This window comes from Rissa tridactyla, chromosome 3 (genome assembly GCF_028500815.1).
Source record: "Rissa tridactyla isolate bRisTri1 chromosome 3, bRisTri1.patW.cur.20221130, whole genome shotgun sequence".
Taxonomy (NCBI): Eukaryota; Metazoa; Chordata; class Aves; order Charadriiformes; family Laridae; genus Rissa; species Rissa tridactyla.
In genome coordinates this window covers 92,232,226-92,255,372 of record NC_071468.1, presented here as the reverse complement: position 1 = coordinate 92,255,372, position 23,147 = coordinate 92,232,226, and the positions used below count along the sequence as shown (strand labels likewise).

At 42.6% G+C, this 23,147-nt stretch overlaps 1 protein-coding gene across 3 annotated transcripts in view; it reads right to left on the bottom strand.

Annotated features, from left to right (window-relative positions):
• Window positions 1-23,147, bottom strand: part of FILIP1 (filamin A interacting protein 1) — a 110,259-nt gene that overhangs the window by 27,900 nt on the left and 59,212 nt on the right. For all 3 annotated transcript variants that reach the window (XM_054194827.1, XM_054194828.1, XM_054194829.1), the window contains 2 exons: window positions 18,433-18,606; window positions 16,125-16,303 (listed from right to left, as the gene is read on the bottom strand). In XM_054194827.1, the coding sequence (XP_054050802.1) occupies window positions 16,125-16,303; window positions 18,433-18,606 (353 nt within the window). The remainder of the gene's footprint in view (window positions 1-16,124; window positions 16,304-18,432; window positions 18,607-23,147) is intronic.

Here is a 23,147-nt window from a genome sequence, read left to right as displayed (position 1 = left end):
GGATTTACCACACGCTCTTCAGACTGCTGAGAACAGAATTGCTCGTTGCTGGGTGGGAAATAGAAGCACAATGGGACTAGGGTCTAGGTTGGACACCTGCTCTGGGATATGTAGGATGTGGTTTTTGGAGCACTGCAGGGCGGGTGCTGCGAGTGCTGTGGGTGCTCAGATTACAGCCCCCTTTGCCTCCAGCCCAGGAGCGGATGCTCCAGACTCCTGCACGTCAGAGCCCAGATCTCCGCCAAGCTCCCCAAAATAAGCATCAGTCTTAAAGTGAAAAATGTTCCCTATCCATGTAAATTAGCTTCATGTGACTTGCACCGTGTAGGAAATCCGTCACACAAACTCAACAGGGGTAGAGTCATATTTTCCAAGGAAACATATACCAGCCTTAATCATTCTCTCCCTTTTTATGTTCCCCTACCTCATTTACTAAATACTTTCCAAAAGATGAAGCTGGGGTCCTACAGAGAAATTGTTGCCTTCTGTGTGCAAAGCTGATGCATCTCAATACATTTCCATTTTTCCAGTGTCAGACGAAAGGTTTCTGTACAAAACTTGTGTTTGATTATGCAATTACAAATGTTCACATGCATCATGCAGACAAACATTCTGCTTAATCTATTTACCGCGTCCTTTGCAATCCTAATAACTGTTCTGGTAGAGCTACATATTCTTTAAAAAAAGGAAATTGCTAGCATAACAGCAAACACTAAAATAAATATCCACCACTGAAATTTAATGATGTGGCATTACATGGGCACTCAGGGAGATTGTCAGAAGAGTTTAGATCCTTCAGATTGCCTGCATAAAACTCTATACTCTGAGTTAACCAAATAATTGATAGCAATAGCAGGTTGTCAGCCTCGAGGCAGTTTGATACTAGACGGGCACAGAGCACTTTGCAAAGCAAGTTTCAAAACTATCTGCTGACAGATGGGTTTGAGTATGATCAGCAGCTGGGGGCGAGGCTCTGCCCCGCCGGCGCTGCTGGCTCTGCAGGAGGATATCTGGTCACACAGCCTGTCCCAGCCGGCTCTGGGCTCTGAACTCATTGCACAGCTCATCCCAGTCCCGCTGCACCCACCGTTCACTCCCAGAGTCCTCCTCGCCTCTGCACTCCATTTCTAAATCCACAACCCTCCTAGATGTCCCCTCATATCTGCTCTGGCTCTTCTCTGATCCGTGATGCTGTGCTTGGACCAGGCTGGAACAGCAAGCGACACATCTTCCCTCATCTGTGTTTTCATGGTCTCAGCTCAGAGCCGAAATTTCAGGGACAACAAGAGGAGCCTAATATTTCTATTAGGAAAGCAGCAGTGAGACTATAGCAGTCAGCTTTCTACAGATGTGACATGAAGAAGGGGGAGGGCTCTGGGGGTCCAGGACAGAAGGGATCACCCATTTCATGAAGTCTGACCACTCACAGTCGCAGCAGCCATGTAGCAGACTCCTGTCTACACCACAGACTTCAAGGCATTACCTCTATTCATCACAAATTTGGCAGCAAAAAGCCAGCAGATGGAACAATAATGTGTCATGAGAAGACCAGAGGGTGACTGAGGACATTGACAGTGTCCCTGCCTGGCAAGGAACACATTAAAGGGAATGTCCAGAGGTTGCCACAGAGCCTGCCCCAGTCTAAGCCACTGCTTCTTGGCCTGGTGCAAGCAGAGTCACAAGGAAATGCGTGGTGTCCTCTGGAGGGTGCCGCATCATAAAACAACAGAATGGCTGAGGTTGGAAAGGACCTTGAAGATGTCTAGTCCAGCCTCCCACAGGTCCAGTTAGAGCAGGTTGCACAGGGCTTACTCTACCCAAGTCTCAGACACCTCCAAGGATGGAGGCATCACAACCTCTCCGGGCTACCTGTTGCAGGGCTTGACCAACCTCATGTTAAAAAAATCTAAATTAGGTCAGATCACTAAGACAAGGTGACATTCGCCATATACACTACCTCATGGTAGTCACCATGTGACTGTGTCACCTGTGACCACCAGTGATCCCCAGAGGGGACTTACGCAAGACCACCAGCTCCTACAGCTTACACTACAATTTAGGAGAGAAAACCTGGGGAAGGGGATGTAGAGTCACTGAAGTTGTCTGGTTGTGAGCCAACAGACAACTGGATGCAGGGCTTCTTAGACAAAGTGCAGCATGGTAGTGGTGAGCCTACACACCCTGCACTAGCTGAAATATGTCTGTACCATCACCAGACTTCATAATTAAAGTGTTCTCCATCACCAGTACAACTACTCCAGGTTAACTACCACTACAGCAGTACCAGAGCTATACAGGACATCACGTAGCATGTCATAACTAAGGTCAAACAGGTCTTTAACCTTTACAACTTCTCTTTTACTGCATAGGAATCAAATTATGTGTACATACAAAAATACAAAGGTCCTCTATGTTGTTATTTCTCAAGAGTACCTTCACTTTTAAGTCACATCAAAGGCTGGGAAAATCTAACTTGCTCCCCAGAATTTCATTAATCTTTTTGTTTATGCTTTCATTGGGATGAAGTAGTCCAAGAAATGCATTCCTGAGTAAAGCAGCACTTGCAACATTGTGAGACCAGATATGAAAAACACCAGAAAGAAAAGCTGGGGAGGGAATAGCCAGGAATCCCAAATTTCAACTCACCTCTGAAAGTCAGAAATTGTACTATGCATCTGGCACAGTTGTCTGCGATAGAGGAGAGTAACTGGGAAGCAAAAGATGGAATTGGTTTAACTATTTAATGATGTGCTAATAGACTACACATTTCTTTGATATTGTTGCTCTCTTTAAAAATTCACTAAACTCTGCACAGCGATTGATTCCTCTTGTGGATCTTGGAGGCTTGTAACAAATGATTGCCTGATTATAAAATTCTCCGTAAACAGGGCTTTGTAACCTTTCGAGCAGACTGCGCTGCTCTCTGTCCGCTCTTTATCTTCAGTGCAGAAACATATGTAACATTTATAGCAAAGGCAGCACTTGCGACTCTCTCCAAGCTCTCTAACGCGTTACGAAAAGCCCAAATATTTCTATTTACGCAAAACACAAGTTTTCCTGAAATTGTGTTTACTTAAGTACATGAAAAAGTACACTGTGTAGCTCGCCAGTTGTTTTTTTTTTTGTTCATAAAACCCCCAAAGCAGTGAAAATCTTCCATCATTATTTTTGGGGGGTTTTGCCTTCTTTTGGCAAGTCAAACTCATTTGGTAAGTCAGACCTGTCCTCCGCTTTCTACTTAGCCAGTTGCCTACGCTGAGCATAACAGATATTAATGAGTTCAGTGGCATCTTGATAGAACATGAAAACTTTGAATATTGAGGGAGGTAAGAAGCTGATTTTAATTTGCTGCTGAAGATACAGTGAACAAGTTGATCTGTTGGGCCTTTTGGGCAAAAAACAATGATGAAGATCAATACAATAAATTCTTGAAACGCAACTTGGTAGGAAAAGCCTGAGAAAAAGACTTTAAGTTGGACTCTGTGCTGTTATATCTCAGGCAATACATTTTATATGGCATACGTCATGCACACTAAAAAACTTCATTTGGTGAGCTGCACTGACAACTGGCTTTGTTCACCTTTGTTCTTATTTAAAACAGGTTGTACCATGCAGCTGTTAAAGAAACTGCATGCACACACACACACATTCACACACTGGCTTTTTTATTACTCCCCAGATCTTTCTAAATAAGTCACGCTGCCTAGATTTAAAATTCTTTTTCTCTTTGCAGCATGAAAATTGCCCTACATTAGGATCTGCTGCCTTTTATGGAAGCATGATTCAAAAGTTTAACAAAAGCATTTCTGGCTTTGCTTTCCTTTTTTTTTTTTTCCTTCTTGTTTTGTACTTTCTGCACTTCACTGTACCTAACACTTGTGTGTATCCTTTTGATATCTGTGAAAGCTCAGTATCTCAAATATTACACACCTGAGACAGATATTTAATAAATAAATAGAAAAAAATTGAGTGGAAATCATAGATTAATACAGAAATGCACAACATGAAATTATATCACTAGTTTCTTCTCTCCAAAACGAACAAAGACTGCATTGGTGGAACTCCCTTAAGTAAAGGTGATACAGCTAGATAAGGACCTGTCTATGCAACTAATTATACCAGGTCAAGGGTACTGTTTCATAGTATGTTCTGATCATTTTTTTGTGAATAAGCACCAACAGTGTCATAGAAGCAGGCTGTGGCCCTTTCACCAAAACTTCACTAGAGTCAGGGGCAGAGGTGTCCAGGACCTCAGAGAAGTGCCACATGGCACAATCATAGAATCACAGAATCATAAAATCATAGAATTATAGAATCATCTGGATTGGAAAAGACCTTTAAGATCATTTGAGTCCAACCGTTACCCTCGCACTGCCAAGCCCACCACTAAACCATGTCCCTAAGCACCACGTCTACCCGTCTTTTAAATACCTCCAGGGATGGTGACTCAACCACTTCCCTGGGCAGCCTGTTCCAATGCTTGATAACCCTTTCAGTGAAGAAATTTCTCCTAATATACAATCTAAACCTCCCCTGGCACAACTTGAGGCCATTTCCTCTTGTCCTGTTCCCTGTTACTTGGGAGAAGAGACCGATCCCCACCTGGCTACAACCTCCTTTCAGGCAGTTGTAGAGGGTGATAAGGTCTCCCCTCAGCCTCCTTTTCTCCAGGCTAAACAACCCCAGCTCCCTCAGCTGCTTCTCATGCTCCAGACCCATCACCAGCTTCCGTGCTTCTTCTCTGGACTCGCTCCAGCACCTCAATGTCTTTCTTGTGGTGAGGGGCCCAAAACTGGACACAGTATTCAAGGTGGGGCCTCACCAGTGTCAAGTACAGGGGGTTGATTGCTCCCCTAGTCCTGCTGGCTACACTATTCCTGACACAGGCCAGTATGCTATTGGCCTTCTTGGCCACCTGGGCACACTGCTGGCTCATATTCAGCTGGCTGTTGACCAACACCCCGCGTCCCTTTTCTGCCAGACAGCTCTCCAGCCACTGTTCCCCAAGCCTGTAGCGCTGCATGGGGTTGTTGTGACCCAAGTGCAGGACCCGGCAGTTGGCCTTGTTGAACCTCATACCACTGGCCTCAGCCCATCAACCCAGGCTGTCTAGATGATTCCTTGCTGCCCCCTGTGGACCTGCCATTTTTAGCATTGCCTGCTTCCATGCATCCATGCTTTATCAGAGCACCCTGCTAGTGCCATCTTTCACTGCTCTGGTCTCCATCCTTGTTTTTCTAAATTACTCACTTTTGATGTGCTAGGTGTTCATGCGGAAAAATTATGTGGAGGAGTGACCTTGAGCTTTGCAAACAGAGAGCGCCACGGCTGTTCTCAGCTTACCAGGAGAGAGAAACTTAGTCTTTTGGCAGTATCTCAGCCTCTTTTGCTCAAGTTGCATCTGGGACATTAATTAACCCTGACTGATTTTCACCTGTGTGTTGCTTTTGTTCTGTTGGCAGCTGACTCCCTGCTCTCTTGTTGCCATTTCTGCTGCCTCCCCCTCACCTGACTTCTCCAAGTGTGGGTTTGTAGGACAGAAATACTCTATCTAGAGATAAGGGTCACATTTTTAAGCATGACAAGAAGAATTAACTCATGAAGAACAGCGCTGAATATTCCCTTACTGGAAACAGAAAATCAAGGCAAAAGTAGTTTTTTCCCTAAAGCGTATCATCTGTTGGTGCAAACAAGTTATGGGAAGTCCCAGTGCCTGTGCTATACTGCATCAAGCAGCATTATCACTATGTTGCCTTCTACTGCATTTTTAATGTATTTTTCTTTATATGTCTTCTGCTTGCAACTTGGTCTCTCTTCTGTATTCATCTCTTCACCATCTTTCTTCCCTCTGTCATCCCCCTGGCAGGCTCCACAGAGCTCTACTTTCGCCAAACCTCAATGGAGGGTCTCAGATTTTCTTAGAAATACCGGCTACATGTGCACTGTTTTATATTATATTTGGCTACCTCAGTCACAGGTTGACATAAGGATAAAACAATACACACCTATAAAAGCGGCGAAAAGTACATAATCTCATGAAGATTCCTTCTTGATTTTTGAACATGACTTCCTATGAGCACTATATTCAGTGATTTAGCAAATAATGAATCCTCAGCAAAATTTTCAAATGCTGTAAAAGGGCAGTCAGCAGCTGCTTTTATGAACTAAGGAGAGACTGATAGATTTTAACAACATCAGCACTGAGTAATCCTGGCTGTCACACCACATCCTAATATGCCATGTCCCACCTGTCAGTCTGAAAGGCTATGAAGGTATTTCTGTTAATGTTCATGCCAGGATCCTCAGCTCTTGCCCTGAACACAAAGGAGCACACACCTGCCCACCACATCCATCTCACAACCCCACCTTTGCTAGTGCTTTTAGCCCCTGTGTTCTGGAGGTGCAGCATAAATGGACACGTCCCCCTACCACCCCGGCAAAGAAAAAACCAACACCACCAAAACCCACCACAATCCTGAAAAAAAACCCCAAACACACCCCACACACACACCTACACAAAGCTTTTCTACTACCATGTAGCTAATTACTACAGCTCATGCAATTCTTAGGTTTGTTGCTTGCATTAGAAGATTTGTGTCTATTGAGAGACAATTATAGGAGAGACTGTCTCCACTGTACACCCCGCAGCACTCACCCCGGGTCTAGACTCTCCTGAGATTTGAGCCTGCTATTTTAACCTCCTACTTGTAGTTGCTTAGAGCAGGATCCAAAAAAAGACTCACATAGATTTCTGGAATGCGGTTAATGAAGAATTTAAAGAGGGAAACATAAAAAACAAACAAAAACCAACACACATATAAATCTGAATATTCATAGGCACCTGATTCTTGGGCAGATCTGTATTTTGGTTGCACAAACTTGCTGTTGCACATACTTGGAAGTCTCATCATCTTGCCTGAGCTGAATATCATTCTCCACTCGAGGTTATTTGGGACCCATGAAATACATGTCTTTGCCCATAGAATGGCAAGGGGCTGACCACAGCCATTGCGCAAGGACAGGGAGCTACAGGTGCTTCCATTTGAAAGAAGACTTGCAATGGTGCTGCCTCTTGCACCAGCATACCTGCTTTTATTCCTCTCCTCAGTCTGAAATATTCCAACTTGCTCTACCCCTTTCCAAGATGATGTCCTGTCCACGAGCCTGTTGAGCTGGTAATGGTGAAAGGAAAGGACAGAGAAAACTCATGTAACCAGATGGAGAGCAAGCAAGGAGAAACCAGGCCAGTTCCGATGCAGTAAATGTGAATTAGAAGGTGCTCTTCTTGCCTCTGCTTGCCTTAAAATTTCTTTCTACCATGTCTGTGTTGCCCTCTGAATAATTGCAGGGCTTATGCATCCTGTTTTCTAATCAGGTATTTTGTTGTCAGCTGTTGACTTCCACTGAGCATCCTTGCTTACAAATGACTATTTTCTTTTAAAATGTTATAGTGACATAAGTGCAAATGATGCTTCACACACAGAGAGAGGCAAAATCAATTTGGAAAAGCTTACAGCCTCCTTGGCAGAATCAATAGGCAATGCTGACCAAAAATAATTCAAAACACAAAGGCATTATATGGCTGTAAACATTATGTAAAAATAATATAGTAATAAATTATTATCATCATAAACAGAAATGCATATAGAAGGTATATAAAATATAATCATACAGGAAATAAATATATTTTTAAGTTATTTTGCTGGAGAGCAAAATCTTATCCAGGAGCTGTAACTCCACTCAAGAAACTGCTGCATGTAATACATTTATATATGCATGTATGTATACTTCTACAGGTACACACACACACATACACATTATTTTAACATCTTTAGAGTTCCTACACAGATTCTCATTAATCCCATTAATCAAGAAAAGCTCTACTGACTTCAAAGGAATTGCACCAGTGCCAGCTCTGTGCTCATAAAATCCAGTGTCAGGTTGGCGTTTTTATGGATTAGTTATTTCCTAAGACCCAAAGAAGCTGGGTGCAGAGAGTTCAGTGTGCTAATGATGGGCACAAAACAATCGCCAAAAGCAAGCTGGACCAACAGCACGTGGTCTGTCAGGTGAGGACATGAGCCAGTCAAACCAGGACATGCTCTTCTCCATCGTAGGATTAGCAGCGCCCACAAAGCGTGAGCTGTGCAACAACTGCAAGCGGCAATGCTCTATCCTCCACACCACACCCCTGCCTTTCCCCAGTATAGAGAGGCTGTTTTGCCCCTACTGTTTTTGCAACCAGCGTTGTATCCCAGCCAGTAATTTGCAAAATGAAAAAATGTTGAAAGCTATGCATCATTTTAAACCAAATCATCTAGGAAAAGCCTGATATTTAAATGATGAAAGAGAATACGTTTATCCCTTTCCAGTTCCTTTGAAAATAAACATTTTAAAAGGAACTGTACAGGAACTTTCGTCCTGTGATATATATACTTGTCACCAAGAGATACTTTTTCACCTATGACATAATAGCTATCATCAGAAAAGCATTGCTGTCACTCTGCTGTAATTTAGCCTCATTTTCTGCTCATTTCTTTATCTTTTCGCATTAGGGCATTACATAGTCAGCTACATTACTATTAATCATTCCCTAACATAAGCAACTGGATAACAGAGCTGTGTGAGTAATTGATTTTTCAGTTCCAGAGCTGAACCAAAAATTCGATATGCAATTATCAAAGAAAAAAACCCCACACTTTAGTTTTCTCTCTTATTCAAGTGAATAAAAAGTTTCATGTGGATTTCAGTTAAACATTTGTTCATCTTGAATAAGTAATTTCATTTCCATCTTTGTCATTTTAATAAAAGCAGCAGATAGAGAGGACCGTATTTTGGCACCATTCACCAAGCCAACAAGTGAAAAATCCTCACTTTTCAGGAGATGGAGAGACCCGGCCCAGTGAATTCCTGTGTCTGTGGGAATTTGAATGCCCAGGTACTGACCTACAAGAAGATTTTCGCCCCTTTGGTGAAAAGAACTCAAAAAGTATAAAAGTGACTTAACTGGGAAGAGTGGGAACAGAAAACTGAAATGATGCAAATACAAAACTCACTATTCGTATGCTCCACTGCTGGTGGAGATACTGCCAGAAGGAGAAGGGATGCACATAGCACCCTTTTGGGGCAAGAAAATGAAAAAAGCATTACATTGGTTTAGGGTTAGGAAAGCTGCTGTGTAAGCTCACTGAGCTTACCCCCAAGTTAGATGACATCTTGAGGTTCTTCACACAACTTAGTGGAAGTTATTTGGCCATGCAGAACAGGTCTTGAATATTTGTAGGGCATTAATCAAACTAGTAAGTCATATACTTCGCTAATCAGTCTGTACATCTCTGCACAGGTAAACTTCCATTTAAACATAAAGCAAATATCCAACGTGTTCAAGTCTGAGTGCCTATGAGCATGTATTTGTACTTGTAAATAGCTGGAATCTGTCTAAATTTTTTAGAAATTCATTGAAACAACCTGGCACTTCAACTGAAACCTGTTTCTAATCTTTCTGAATGAGGAAGCAATTTTCCCTACATGACCCTGACTGAGTTCTTGTTTTCTTTGCCTAAAAAAATGACAACTTAAAAAGATGGCCTCAGTAGAGCTGTGAATTGATATTTATTTCCGTAGTATAATAACTCTGAAACATGCCAAAGCCCCCTTAAATATTAAAATTGTTACCTATTGCACCCTGGACAGAGTTTGGGTTCGTGAGTAGATTTTGAATGAAGTCATTTTTTCCCCCCATCTGACCCTGTGAGCATTTGAATTGATGATTTTAGCAAGCAAAGTTGCTAGGAATAATGAACTACATGTAGTTTTGTATAATAATTCTCTCTCAAGGGCTGTGAAGCTGATGCCTACTTAGAAATAATTTTGGAAGAATAGCTGAAACAACACATGATGCCATTTTATATAATCCCAGAAGTGACTGAAAGACTGGACAGTTTTGAGGACTATCCAAGTGTGAAGAGATGGATTTGGATTAGTCCCAGCTCATGGCAAGCCTCACATTGTGTAAGACTCGCAATACTTTCATATTGTTTCTCCACAGTCTGATGTATCTGTTTGTTCTCTCATTTTTAAATTACCTTTGGAGCCGTTTTGTTGGAACTTGGGACCAGATTCATTAGTTAAAACATAAACTTTGAGCAGTCACTGCCTTGCAGTCAGCTAGAGCTGTAAAACAGGACAAGACCTGCAAAATGGATGACCTTCAGATTTACTTAACTGTGCAGAAATGGTATTTGTCATTGCCAGGTTTTTTCATTTATTTCTTTTAATAGACTACCACAGAATTTGTGATCTGTGATCCTGTGAATATATTACATTGACAGAAAATAGCCAGTGTTTCCAAACCATATAGATAGTATGTCAGCCTAAAAGAAAAGAATGGAAACTGTACTGTTGCCCTTGTCTTCCTCATTATGACATTAAAAGTTTAGAGATGCACTTACTGAGAAGTAGACAGAGAGTGACTCAGTGCTTTACTACGGCCAGTAATGTGCGGTAAGATGAGTAACTACTGTAGGCAATGGTGAATTCCCACAGTCCCATCAGGCTGGCTTTTCCTTCTTTTTGTGTCACAATTTGGAAACCAGGACACAGAAACAATCACCATATGAGAAAAAAGTCAGAGTGCAAATATGGCTAAGAACTCTCGGAGAAAAAATCCAGCAAAAATCTTTCTGTAAAGAAACTTACTTTCCAGATTTTAAAGGAATCACCAATAGATTACACAGTTACAGGCCAAAATCTGTGCTATACGTTTGCACCATACACCTCACCCCAATCTCTGTGTGGGGCTATTCTTACCACAGAATTTGGCCTTAAACTGGTAAATCACAGAGATTTATTAGCCCTGAACACTTCGTACTTTTGGCTTGATTGTTCTCTAAACAAGTAATTGACTGATGGATACTCTGCCTGGCTGTCTTCCTGCCAGCTTCTTTATTTTACAATCTCCATAAAAATCAAGAGAAAATGCAAACTGGAAAGGTAACGCACACAAAATCTCCAAGCTGTCTCACACTCCAGCCTTTACACTTGCTTGGGTCCATGAAATAAACGGGAACAAAAAGACAAGCACTTCCCAATGAAAGGCTTGGTGCTGCCGTCTCGTGGGAAAAGGAAGAAGAGGAGCTTTGGTAATAAAAGCAGAAATGCAAAAAGGGGGGAAAAAAAGATTTTAAAAACTTGCTAACATCAACATTCCCATTTTTGTTTCAAGACGGCTGTGTGCTTTATTGCTCACAGATCAGTTTCCTTTGCAGGTGATGCGGGCCCAGAATTACATCACCAGCAGAGCAGCCAAGAGCATCTCGGTGCCAGGATGACCGAAGCTGAGAGGAATGTATTATCACAGACCTCCGAGGGACTTGCCAGTGCATTCCTTGCTGGGGGTGCTGTGATGGGGGAGGCAGAGAGGAGACAATTTTACACGAAGACTGAAAGGAAACTTTGTGGAGGAAAGATCTGGGGTCACAGTCCTGCTGTCTCCTCTAAGCAGATCTAATTATGGCCATGTACTTCAAAAAGGGGGTTTAACTAAAACCAGATTTAGCAGGGCACTGCTTAGGAAGTACAGCCTGAATCCTCGGCCTTGCCTTTGAGGAAAATGCGAAATGCTTCAGCGCACTGGGAACACTGTCGCTGCGGTTGTAAAGAATAATTTGAAGCTGCAGCAAGGAAAGCAAGAGCCAATTTGAAATCCTCATTGCTTCTATGAAGTCTTACAATAAAATGTGACTAAACATAATATCGATGCTTTCAGACAGACAATGCTTACATTAGATACAGGGTGTGTATTTACTGACACGTTGTGTGGTGGGGTAAAAGAGTCTCAGCAGTCTCAGGGATCGTGCTGGAAATGATCAAATTACGCACAAAGCAGTTGCACAGATCTCCCTTAACCAGCTGCAACAAAGCCTTTCTGCCACATCGCACCCTCTATTCCGCAAACCACGTCCCATGCATATGAAAGAAACTCTCCCCTCCCCCCATTTTTGAAGGCTTTCAGGCTATTTCTGCCATCCCTCCTGCAGGACTGGCTCAGTGGTCCTCACCACAAGCCTGTTTCTGAACCATTAAAATCAATGGGAGCTTTCCAGCGTTTTTAATAGCAGCAAAATGTGCTGTCAACAAACGGGATTAAAAGAAGAGTACAAGACAAATTGTTCAGAGATTAGCACCTCTAAAAATGTCAGGATTTTAAACATCATCTCCTAGGTCGATCGAGAGGTCGAAGCAGTGCCGAGGTTACACAGAGCTCTCCCCTTCTCCACTAGAAGAAAAAGCCCTGCTTTTTTGATCCCCTATGATCAAATAAAAAAGTTCATAACTGATCCTAAAGATTTCCCCCCCTCCACCCAGTTCCCTAAAGGCAAGAGGGCTGGGACTAGCCAGAACAGAGGACAACCAAGTACCACTTCATGTTAAACCTGCTTTACACAAGAGTTTGCTCGGGCAGGGGAGTGCCAACAGCTGGTTCAGCTGCAGCCAGCTCGGTGCCCAAGCTCACGCCGCCAGCTCCCTCCCTCCCCAAAGCCTGGCTGAAGATCAGGAGGATGCCTGTGCTGGGAGGACTAATTCTATCATTGCAGGTCCACTGCATGGTCTCCTGCTCTTCAGGTGTCCACTGCAAGCCACGTTGTTAGTGAAGCTCTAGTCAGACCCCTCATTCTCCATCTGCCAGACCAGAGACTCCTCATGCCACTGTCTGCCACCAAAGGCCTCTGAGGGGGCCCGGGGGCTTCCAACTCTTCTCTTTATTGCTCAGCCTCGTCAGGAGGCTCCAGGAACATGGCTGCTTTTGCACTCCTGGGGATAGGAGATGCCCACGGAGAACTTGATGTTACAGGAAGAGCAGCTGAGGTGAGCAAGTGCAGAAAAGGGGAATTTTGATAGAATGGTAAAAATAGAAAATACTATCCCTAACTTTCAAAATATTCCCATCTTCAAGTATGATTATAGCGTACTGTAGGGAAATTTGCAAAACATTTCAGACACTATGTCTGTAGAAGCACCTTCCACTAAATGCACCAGAGTTCTTTCATTTCTGTCCAGCAAATGGTTGTCACTACTCTTTTCCTGTAACATGCCAACCTTTTCCACAACCTTTCTACAGGTTAGTTGCACTTGGTGTTGCAGAGCCAAGACCAACAGTCAGGCTGTCCAGCTTTCTCCGTTTACTCCTCCTTGCTGTCTACATTTTGAATATTCCTGTGTACAATTTTCTCTTTTTTATACTTTTCATGCGTAATTATTCTTGACAAACCATGTTTTCCTGTTACTTCCTTCCTGTGCAAGGTTGACCTAATAATTAGTCTCCCATCGGGACTGTTTGCTTTCATGTCATGTTGTTGTGGATGGATTAGAGATAATGCATGAAAGTGTATGTAGAAAAATATTCCAAAGTAAATACATTAAGAGAGTGCTAGAAATACATTAGAACCGAGGCATATTTCTGCTCTTAAAGAATTTCCCATTATATCTTGTTCAAATTTTCACAGGACAGCAAAGGCAGATGTGGCCTCTAAAAGTTGGTGTGGACAACAATAGTTAGGAAAGGTTGGTAAAACACTGTAAGGAAAGAAATTACTGAAATTACTTAGATCCAGGACAGAAATTATCACTGCTCTCATTGTACCAGACTGCTGTGAGATAGCCATCCCACAGGACTGTTCTTCCTCCAGCTCACCCTGTCTCATTAACATTATAACTACGAGTGCAGCAGAGTGGCTGACGGGCAAAGTTCACCTCTGTGTCCCTTTTCTTTTTCATGGAGACTACAAGTCTGTTCAGCTCTTAATAAAATAACCCTCAGGCCTCAAAGCAACACAGTAAAACAAATTATATATAAAGTGGTACTTATAAAACAAGAATGCCTACACGGGACTCTGAGAAATGCCTTTGGGCAGGTCAGTTCTCTGTTCCGATATACAGATTGAACGAGTATGGGAGATTTTGTATGTTTTAACCTATTGCAACTTAATCTTTCCACTTCAAACTCTTTATTTTCAGCAAAAATCTATTGCTGATTGCCACTGTGGGACTTTCCTGAGAAGTCATCCCATCACCCTCTCTTTCTCTGTGAATATAGCCCTCAAATGATACTATTTCCAGTTTTTAATACCTACGAAGATGTGGGTGCTGCCTCAGTTTCATGTGCACCCAGTAAACAAAGGTGAGGACTTGAGATCATTTAAGACTATACACTAATGAGTGGTTTTCAGCCCATCCTGACTTTGTTAATCTGCTCTGCAAGTGATCTGGGAGGAGGACCCTGAAGAGGGAGGGACATGCATGCTTGGTTTTCTATGTTTAGCTACATGCCACGTTCTCTCTGCTTGGTCGCTGCTAAACTTGAAACGAATTTTCTCATTAGTGCCTTAGACAAACAAAGTGGATTAAATAGCAAACATCAGGTTTCTCGTGTCACTCAACATAAATCAAAAGGGCTTCAGCACTGCAGTTCTTCCCCCGCAGCTACCAGTACAGAGGCATTGGTGACTAAAGCTGGCAGATTTAGTTCCTTTTAAAGATCTGCTTTCAATAGAAGTTCAAACTCAAATTATCCTTTTTTTCATTGCTGTTTTCCCAAAAATGGTAGAATGTGGAACAACTGAAGTTCAAAAGACACAAAAGAGCAGGAAGAGTATGAGAAAATGCCCACAGAGATGGTGCTTGATATCTCAGCAGTAGTAATGTGAGACACTAAGCTTTTTAATCAATTCATTGAAGGAAGTAGTTTTAAAGCAGGTCATAATCTTAGGCTATGTAGTGGCCTTCACGTGTTGAGCTGGAATAATAAGAAGGCAACAATTGTCAAATGAAAGCAAATATAAAATGTAAAGACAAATGTAAATGGTATTTTAATACCACTTTTTCTTTTGTAGCATTTTAGTTGCCTGCATGTTCACACATACACAGATATTCAGCATAGAGAAGAAATGGCATCTATGAGAATCAGATGTGAAATTGCACCTTACTGGGAAATACAACATTATTTTTTTTATTTTCTACTAAAAGAATCACATTGCTAAGATGCAGAAGCATTTTGGTCCTTTAAAGTTTGCCAATCAACCTAGGAAAACAGAGACAGAAAACCAGCAGCTATTAAACCAGGAAATACGGTCACTGTAGCTCATGTGCCACCTACTCAAAGCTGGTGTTGAACTGAGCTCAGGAAATACACTAAACAATTTAGCTCCTGGCTTTTTGCAAATGTCTGCCACCAGACTGTGGTTTCCTCAAAAGCCTTTCTTCTTTGAACTTGCCTTAAGTCATTTTCGCAGAGCTTGGTTTTGTTTGGTTTTTTTTTTTGAAATAAAATGTTGTGGATTGATTTCAAGCAGTTTGGTACAAGCATGAAAATTTCATACTGAAAAACTGAGGCTGTTACCAAGTGCTTATTCTTCACCTAAGGTTGGTTCTCTTTCTTTTTTTAGAGACTCAGAGAACAAATTACTCCCACAAGCAGGACAAACACTTGAAGAAAAAAAAAGCTGGAGCCTATGAGCCTGTGAGATAAACACTGCAGCCAGTCCATCCCAGGCTGGGCACGTTTTATAAAACGTGAAAATATTTCCTTCCAGGGGAACATAGATCTTGCCTGAGGCATGTGTCTTCAAAAATATGAAAAATAATGCAAACGGTTTGTGACTTTGCAAGCCTAAATGCGAAGGGCATGGCAAAGTCCCTACCACTTGTGTGCCAGTACCCTAATGTGTGATGTGGTTTTCCTTACCCCACCCTCCTGCTGTGACAAATAGTGCCCTGTCCTTCACAAAATGCGGCGCGTAGCTGAGCAAGCCAGCCCCAACCTTAGCCAACACAAATAACACCTGATCAAAAGCTACCAGGAGGTGAACCCAAAATGGGCATGAGTAATTCAAAACAAATTCGCTTCTCAATTCAAGCGCACGCTACCAGAACAGTCAATGGTATTCCTCCAGCTCTAGACTAGCACAGTAATGTACTTACTAATAACATGAGGGGACCGACATTTACAAATGGTTTACACATGAGTTTAGTGTCATTTAAACACAGAAAACGCCAGGCCGTGTCATTGCTGAACTGACAAGCACTAGGACATTGGGGATACTCTTTGCACTGTCTCACGTACTCACCTCTCCCGCTCCTGTTCCAAGAGGTTGGTAAAGTCATCGCTCTTGTTCATGTAATCTGTGTGTTTATGTTTCTCATTTTCTAGCTCATAAACTGTGCGGCGATGGCACTTTTCTGCCAACAGGAGCTGTTCCAGCATGCGCCGATACGTCTCTTTCTGCTTTTCTTCAAGTCTGTCCAGCTGGATTGTAGGAAAGGAGAATAGACTGTTTTAAAGGTCTCCTTGCTTACTTCATCTGATTTATTAACCAACAATGTTGTGTTTGGTAAATGCAAGTCCCATAATTTTGTCTTGGGCTTTACATAAAGCAGTAACTCGAAATAAGAGTAACTGTCCTGTAAAAGTAATGATTTCTTTGAACGGCGTCTTTGCAATAAACATTTGCAGTTCTCAGATACACAGAGGACAGAACTTTGGTTAGTTTTAGGGTAACAAATAATATTATTGCAGTACAGAATTTCCCCTGTGGTGAGATGCTGTGCACACTTCCCTCATTTCACATGGGAAAAGCTGTAGCAATTGCCAGGGCAGGATACATGCCCTCAGGCCCTGGGAGCCTGAGTTCACGCACATCTATGGGGACTAGACACCTAGATGTGGAGTCCAAGGTGTAAGATCAAGCCTGAAATTTGAGCTATGCATCTTCAACACATCTGTAGGACTGCTGAGCTAAAAATTAGGTTCAGCATAGATTCAATTTTACATTACCAAATACAATTCATTATAAGCCTTAGGGTTTTCCCCTCAGCCTGTTTTTTGACGGAAATTCTCTTTCTTTATTATCAACACTTTACCTTTTTTGTCATCTGTTTTGTTTTGTGGTTTTTTTTTTAATTAATTTAATATGCCAATTATTACTCAAAGAAAGACTAAAACCAGGGAGGGGTGTCTAAAAAGTTGCCAGGACACACCGAAGCCGCGACAGCTATTCATGTTGCTGCTTTCACTGTTCCTTGAGAGCAGATGACAAAATCCATCCTACTCCCCACCAAAGCAGCCCTCAGCCCTGGTGTTTCTCTGCTTGCCTGGTCCCAGTACAGCAGCTGGCAGAGCCTGCTCTGCCCACCCCCAGCCCTTGCCTTGTGGGAATCGCATCTTCCCCTGCCCCGGCTGTACCAGGCAGTTGCTATTTCACAGGATGCCTCCACAAATGGAGAGAAATAAGAGAGCAGGAGGACCACAGCTATTTGCTCTCTAGAAGTTGACCATAGCAATCAAAGTAAAATAGTCACTGCATTTTTTAAAGGAGACAGGTTGGATTCAGCCTTTGAGAGTAGATCTTTTGCACTTATGAAATTTTGCCATCATCCTATTTTAGCTCCAACATAACCCCTGTAGACCTACATATGACAAAAGTTTTACACTGAGGTTCCCATCAAATTATCAGCTTCTTTAGACAAAAAGCCCTGCTAGGCTCTTGTAATGTTGCTAAACAGTATTTCACGCATGATCCTGCAAGCTAATGTTTGCTTTCCTTATTTACTATCATCTCCAAAATTCCAGAAGACGCTTCAATGAGAATACACAGTATAAATACACAGAATACACACACATATGTCTATCCCATGTTAGACATAATTCCTGGTGAAAAAATTAAATCTTCTAATAGGAGGAACTATGAAGATTTGGGAAGGTGCTACAGTATATTATATTGTACATCGTTGCATGCTCTTTCTCCATGCCCTGGATGTTAGGAAACTATAAACATGAGCAGTGGCTGCTTATTTTGGCATTCACACTGGCCTCAGATATTCCCAGGTCTATTCTACATTCATTTATTTTAAAGCAAGGGATCAAGTCATACAAGTCTCCTTTAGGGGATGAACTGACTTAGCAGTCCTACAGCTTAAGTGACGTAAAATGATTATGGATTTATGATCCCATAAATATAGTCAAAGTCAATCTCTGAAGGTCTTCTTTTCCTAACTACCCACATGATATTGCTCTAGTATGCCAAGAAAATCAGAGAGTGCTTACCAGTGCTGTGAGCAGCAGAAGTTGGAGCCTATAATTAAAAGGAATTTAAAAAACAGAAATGTAACACCCAAAGATTTTGTTCTCGCTTAATGGCACTAGCCCTAAGGAGCATACAAGCTCTTTATTGTTTGTGTTCAAACCCAGTGATTCTGCTTACAATTTATCCTGTGGTTGAGTGAACAAGAATATTCAATTCTTCTTCAATTTCTTGTCATTTGTACAAGCGCTGTATTATCCTCTTGTGTGTTTTGCACACATGTCAAATACATGGCGTCTCACTTCTGGCTAGGATTCCCCCTGCACAGATGTAATGATGTAAATCAAGTTATTACCTCTGAAATTGGTTTCTCATAGACATCTTCCCCTATAGACTTTTCTTGGGCAAGTATGGCATCCCTGTGTAGCACTCGGAGCACGTTCTCTGGAGCTGCAGACCCATAATGAGCTTCTAAAACTTCAGGTTTGGTTTTCTCTGTCTTCAGCATGTGGATCACATCCTCCCTTGCCTGTAACATAGCAAATCAGTACCATAAGCCAACCTATTAACCAACACGGGAAAACGGGGAAAATAGGGCCATTTCGTATGGACAGACTGCATATATAAAAATAAAATAAATTAGAAGAATGCCGGGCTGCCAATGCAACCATAAAAAACTTTGGAAGATATCAGAGTAAACATGATCTGCGCAATCCAAATGTCATCCTTGTAGGCACTAAATAATCTATTCCTGCCTGTCATTACATTTGGATGCTATGAATTTTTATCTGGGTTGCATCTATAGCGAGGGAACATCATTACTCTTCATATCCTTCATCTTACTCACTGCCCATACTGTTCCCTGACTGGGGTAAGGACATGAGTAGAACAAGCAGCACAAGTGGGCTGAATTAATATTTCTCAGACAGCCTCAAATAAAGTATTTCCTCATTGTTCCCTACCTGACTTTGTGACTAAACGTTCTCTTCAAGTATCTTTTAAAGTTTTCTAACTTTTGTTTTTTTAAACAAAACCCTAGAAGTGTTGCAGACCCCTTATAACCGGCATAACTGGTGGCAGACTCTAAGAGGCTAAGCAAACCCCCCCAGCAGCGGAGGAGAGCTGCTGATGCTGGAGCAGGGGTGCACCTGGGAGCAGGGGTGCTCCTGTGGCCGAGGGGATCGCAGGTCCTGGCTCCTTCTCCCTGCTCTGGGTGGGAGCCCCCAGTTTCAGGCAGCACAAGCAGGCATCTGGGCATGATGAGACTGCTCTGCAAGGCCACCTGGCTATGAAGAAGGGGCATTTTAGGGCTATGCTGTGGACAAACGCTTAATCCCAAGCTCTGTTTCTAATGATACTTGCCAACATCTGTTAAGCCATCTGTAAAATGGGGGCAGGGCACTTGCTTGTCCTTCAAGGCAGGTTTATAAGGCTTATACAGGGAGGGGCTGTAAAAGGTACAAGTTTTTGATGGGCATGAGGGAGCTCCCACATTTTCCCATCTCTCCCGTAAGCCCAAAGTGTGGGGGGAAGAAGGGTACAGACACCTATTTTTCTCTCAACAGCTCTTCTGACACAACCCGTGTGAGCTTGGCATGCAAATTAAGAGCTGAGAAAAGGTTCAGATATTTTAGGAAAAACCCCTTACGGATCTTGCCCCTATGTAAGCAATGACTGTTTAGGATTTATGGACTGACCAGGCTTCATGCTTTTCCACATTCTTCATAATGGCATTCTGTATTATCCCTGTAGCAAATCTTAAATCTTTACCTAATACCACAGAGGCATCACAGCTCTACAAAACCACCTGCTTTTAAAATGAGCAAGGAAATAATTTCAGAAAATGGCAAAGACCCTTTAATCTTTTTTTTAATAAAATAAAGTAACATGAAAATGAAACAAAAAATGAACTTAAGGCAAAGATCATGCCACACAATTGGGAACTAGCCCATTTATAAACAGCTAGCTGTAGGAGCTTACACTGTACATTTTGTAAGCTGAAGTAAAAGCTGTGCACAAGTCTGCAAGATACAAAATACAGACTGGAATGGTATTAATCTTTTTTCAGCACAAGCGTGGGAAAGGTGCATCACTCATGGATGTCAAAACTACAAGTGAATTATGTGGGTTAGTCGCAAGGAGTGCCAAGAGAGCCTTTACACCTCACTACATCACGTCCTGAGAATATGCCACTCTCAGCAAAGGAAAAATATTATTTTAGGAAAGTTTTAGACAGGTTTGAGAATATATCATTTTTTTATATCCCTGTGGAAATAACAGTTATCTTGCTGTCTTTGTTACCATGAAGCCAATGCTCCTATACTGAAGAAAAAGGCCTTAAAAATCTAATAGAATAGCATGGGAGTTTTAGGGTATTTATAAATATCACCATTATAATTATCACCAGAGAAAGCTTTTGGGCCGTATCTGTATCATACCCAAGGAAGGAATTCAATGTCCTGCTGTGTGCCTTGCAGGGGGTGCCCCATGCCACAGGCGTGCTTGGGGAGAGCACTGTGCAAATGGGGCACCGAAAACAGCAGGATGGGGGGGCCAGCCCCCTTCCACCCTGCGCACCAAGGGCCACAACCAAGCATGCTGAAACCACGATTCGTTTTGGTCCTAAACACAGAAGGCTTCATGCCCCACACACCCCATTCCTCAGGGTGAGGCACACCTCGGACCCTGGTCTATTTGGAAGGGGAGGAGGATGAATTCATTCTCTTCTGTTGAAGCTGTTGATCCCTGGACGGTGTAATTAAACATTGACAGCACCAGGCAGAGCAAACAGAGACAGCTTGGGCTTGGTGATTTAGCACTGTGACTTGGGAGAGCAAAGAGCTGGACTCCAGTCCCTGCAATGGCTATTTAATACAGTAATAGCTGAGTGAGGGACCGAACGTTGCTCTTGCCAGTGAGAGCCCCAGCTCCTGTCCAGTTGTCCACTGTCATGCATACTTTCCCTCCAGCCTCATTAGTCTTTAATCATTACTGATTAAAATGGAGCAACTCTAGCAGGAGGGAGTGAGAGTACCTGAAACAGCTTATAGCTTGCCAGCTAAGAAAGGTTTCTGGAAGCTGCGGGTTTGGGTCCCCCGAGAGCCAAAGGGAGCTGAGCCAGGGGAGCGAGTGATGCTGAGTGGAGGAACCAGCACCCTAAGCAAGGTGCTTTCCTAAGGGAAAGAAGGTACCCAAGTTCAGTTCAGAGCTTTGAAGGAAACCCTTATTCATGGCTTTGTCTTTTAAAGGAAGCAGTGACATGCTTAGCTTCAGGGAACAGGGCAGGGTTGTCAGCCCTAAAAACCCCTTGCTACAGCCCAAGGGGATGGTACCCAGCCTGGGTGGCACCATCCCCAGGGCGCAGGCAGCTCCCTGCTCACGTCCCCCTTCTTGGACACCCCATGCTCTGCAGGCACTCAGGATCTGGATCACGTTAGCGTAGCAAGGTGCCTTCTGCCTTTTCTGGGCTTGGCCACCGCTCCTATCGTTATCTTTTCAAGGGTATCGGCTAATTCACCAAGTACTCTGTTTCCATGGGCTTATGATAACAGTTTGTGAAAAGCAAACTAACAAACAGACCCTCAGGTTGCTAGGAAGCACTGGCCCAAAAAAGGGGCCTCATGCTAATAATAAACTGAAGAGAAATTTGCTTTTTATTTGGTCAGCAACAATCCCCAGCATAGGAAGATTGTGAAGTGGAGCTAGCCTAGGTCAGAGAGAGGCCCAGGTGACATCCTAAACTCCCATCAGCCTCAGGATTTGCAAACTCCAGTTAGTCTCTCTGAAACTCCTTAGGATAAACGTAGAGGGAAGGAGCTGAAACAGCAGGCCTGTGTAACTCATGATTTCATGTTTCCTCCAGATGACGAATATTCCACTGAAACAACTAGAGGGTAGCTCACATAGAGATGTTTTCTTTCAACATATAGTGAACAACTATTGTGATATTAAACTGCAGGATACAGCCTATTTTCAGACAACAAGTCAGAATAATCCTGTGGAGGAACACTTGGTCTACTTCAACTCATGTGCCTGGGAAGAGGTACAAGAGGCTCAAAGTGGGGGGTCCTTGCTAAGAAGAGGGAACCATACTGGCAAGCTGTTTCTACTGATGGACATCTACTGAAGGTGCCTCCCCTGTCTCAAAGCACAATGCTGTTTAGCATAAATCATAAACTAGGAGACAAACACAAGGATGAGATTTCAAATTGGAAGTAAACTTGTATATAAATCCCAGAGGAAAGTTGTTAGCTGTTTTGGTAAAAGAAACATGGCGTTTGGCACAGGAAAGCCATCTCTTAAGTCATTTTGTTTTGTTGGTGTTCTGATGTGAGAGAATATTCAGGCATGAGAAGACCACATATTGCAACAGCTTGTAACACAATGGAAGTTATTTGCGTAAGTCCAGAAGACTGCAATTAGTCAGAAAAGTTCTTTAAATTAAAGATACAGAATTTAGAAAACACATACATTTACTTTTATTGTTTTTTCATCACTTAAATTGTCCTACAGAAAACCCCAAGATAACTTTTTATCTATACTGTTCATATTGTGGATTCTTGAAAACAAACAGATTTTTCTGTTAATACAGCTCTCCTAAGTACCTGATTCTCTACAAGTAGGAGCAATGAAGACAGATTAACGAAGAAGTCACTTTTACCTCTTAGAAATACTCCCAAGGCAAGAAACACAGAAGGCCAGATATGTTGAGCGGTGTTTTTCCACACTCATTTTTGCCAGGAGCAAAGCCTGTTTAGAGACTCCCTGTCCATCAAACTCATAGAACCATAGAACAGCCCACGTTGGAAGGGACTTCAAAAGATCATCTGGTCCAACTTTTCATGGGAAAGGAAGTCTAAATGAGATCATCTAGCACCCTGTCCTTGAAAACTTCCAGTGATGGGGACTCAACCACGTCCATGGGGAGGCTGTTCCGGTGAATGATTGTTCCCACTGTAAAAAATTTCTTTCTTATGTCAAGATGAAACCTCTCCTGCTGCAGCTTGTACTCCATTGCCCCTTGTCTTCTCCGTGTCTCCTTGTGAAGCAAGAGCCTCCGTCATCTTTGTA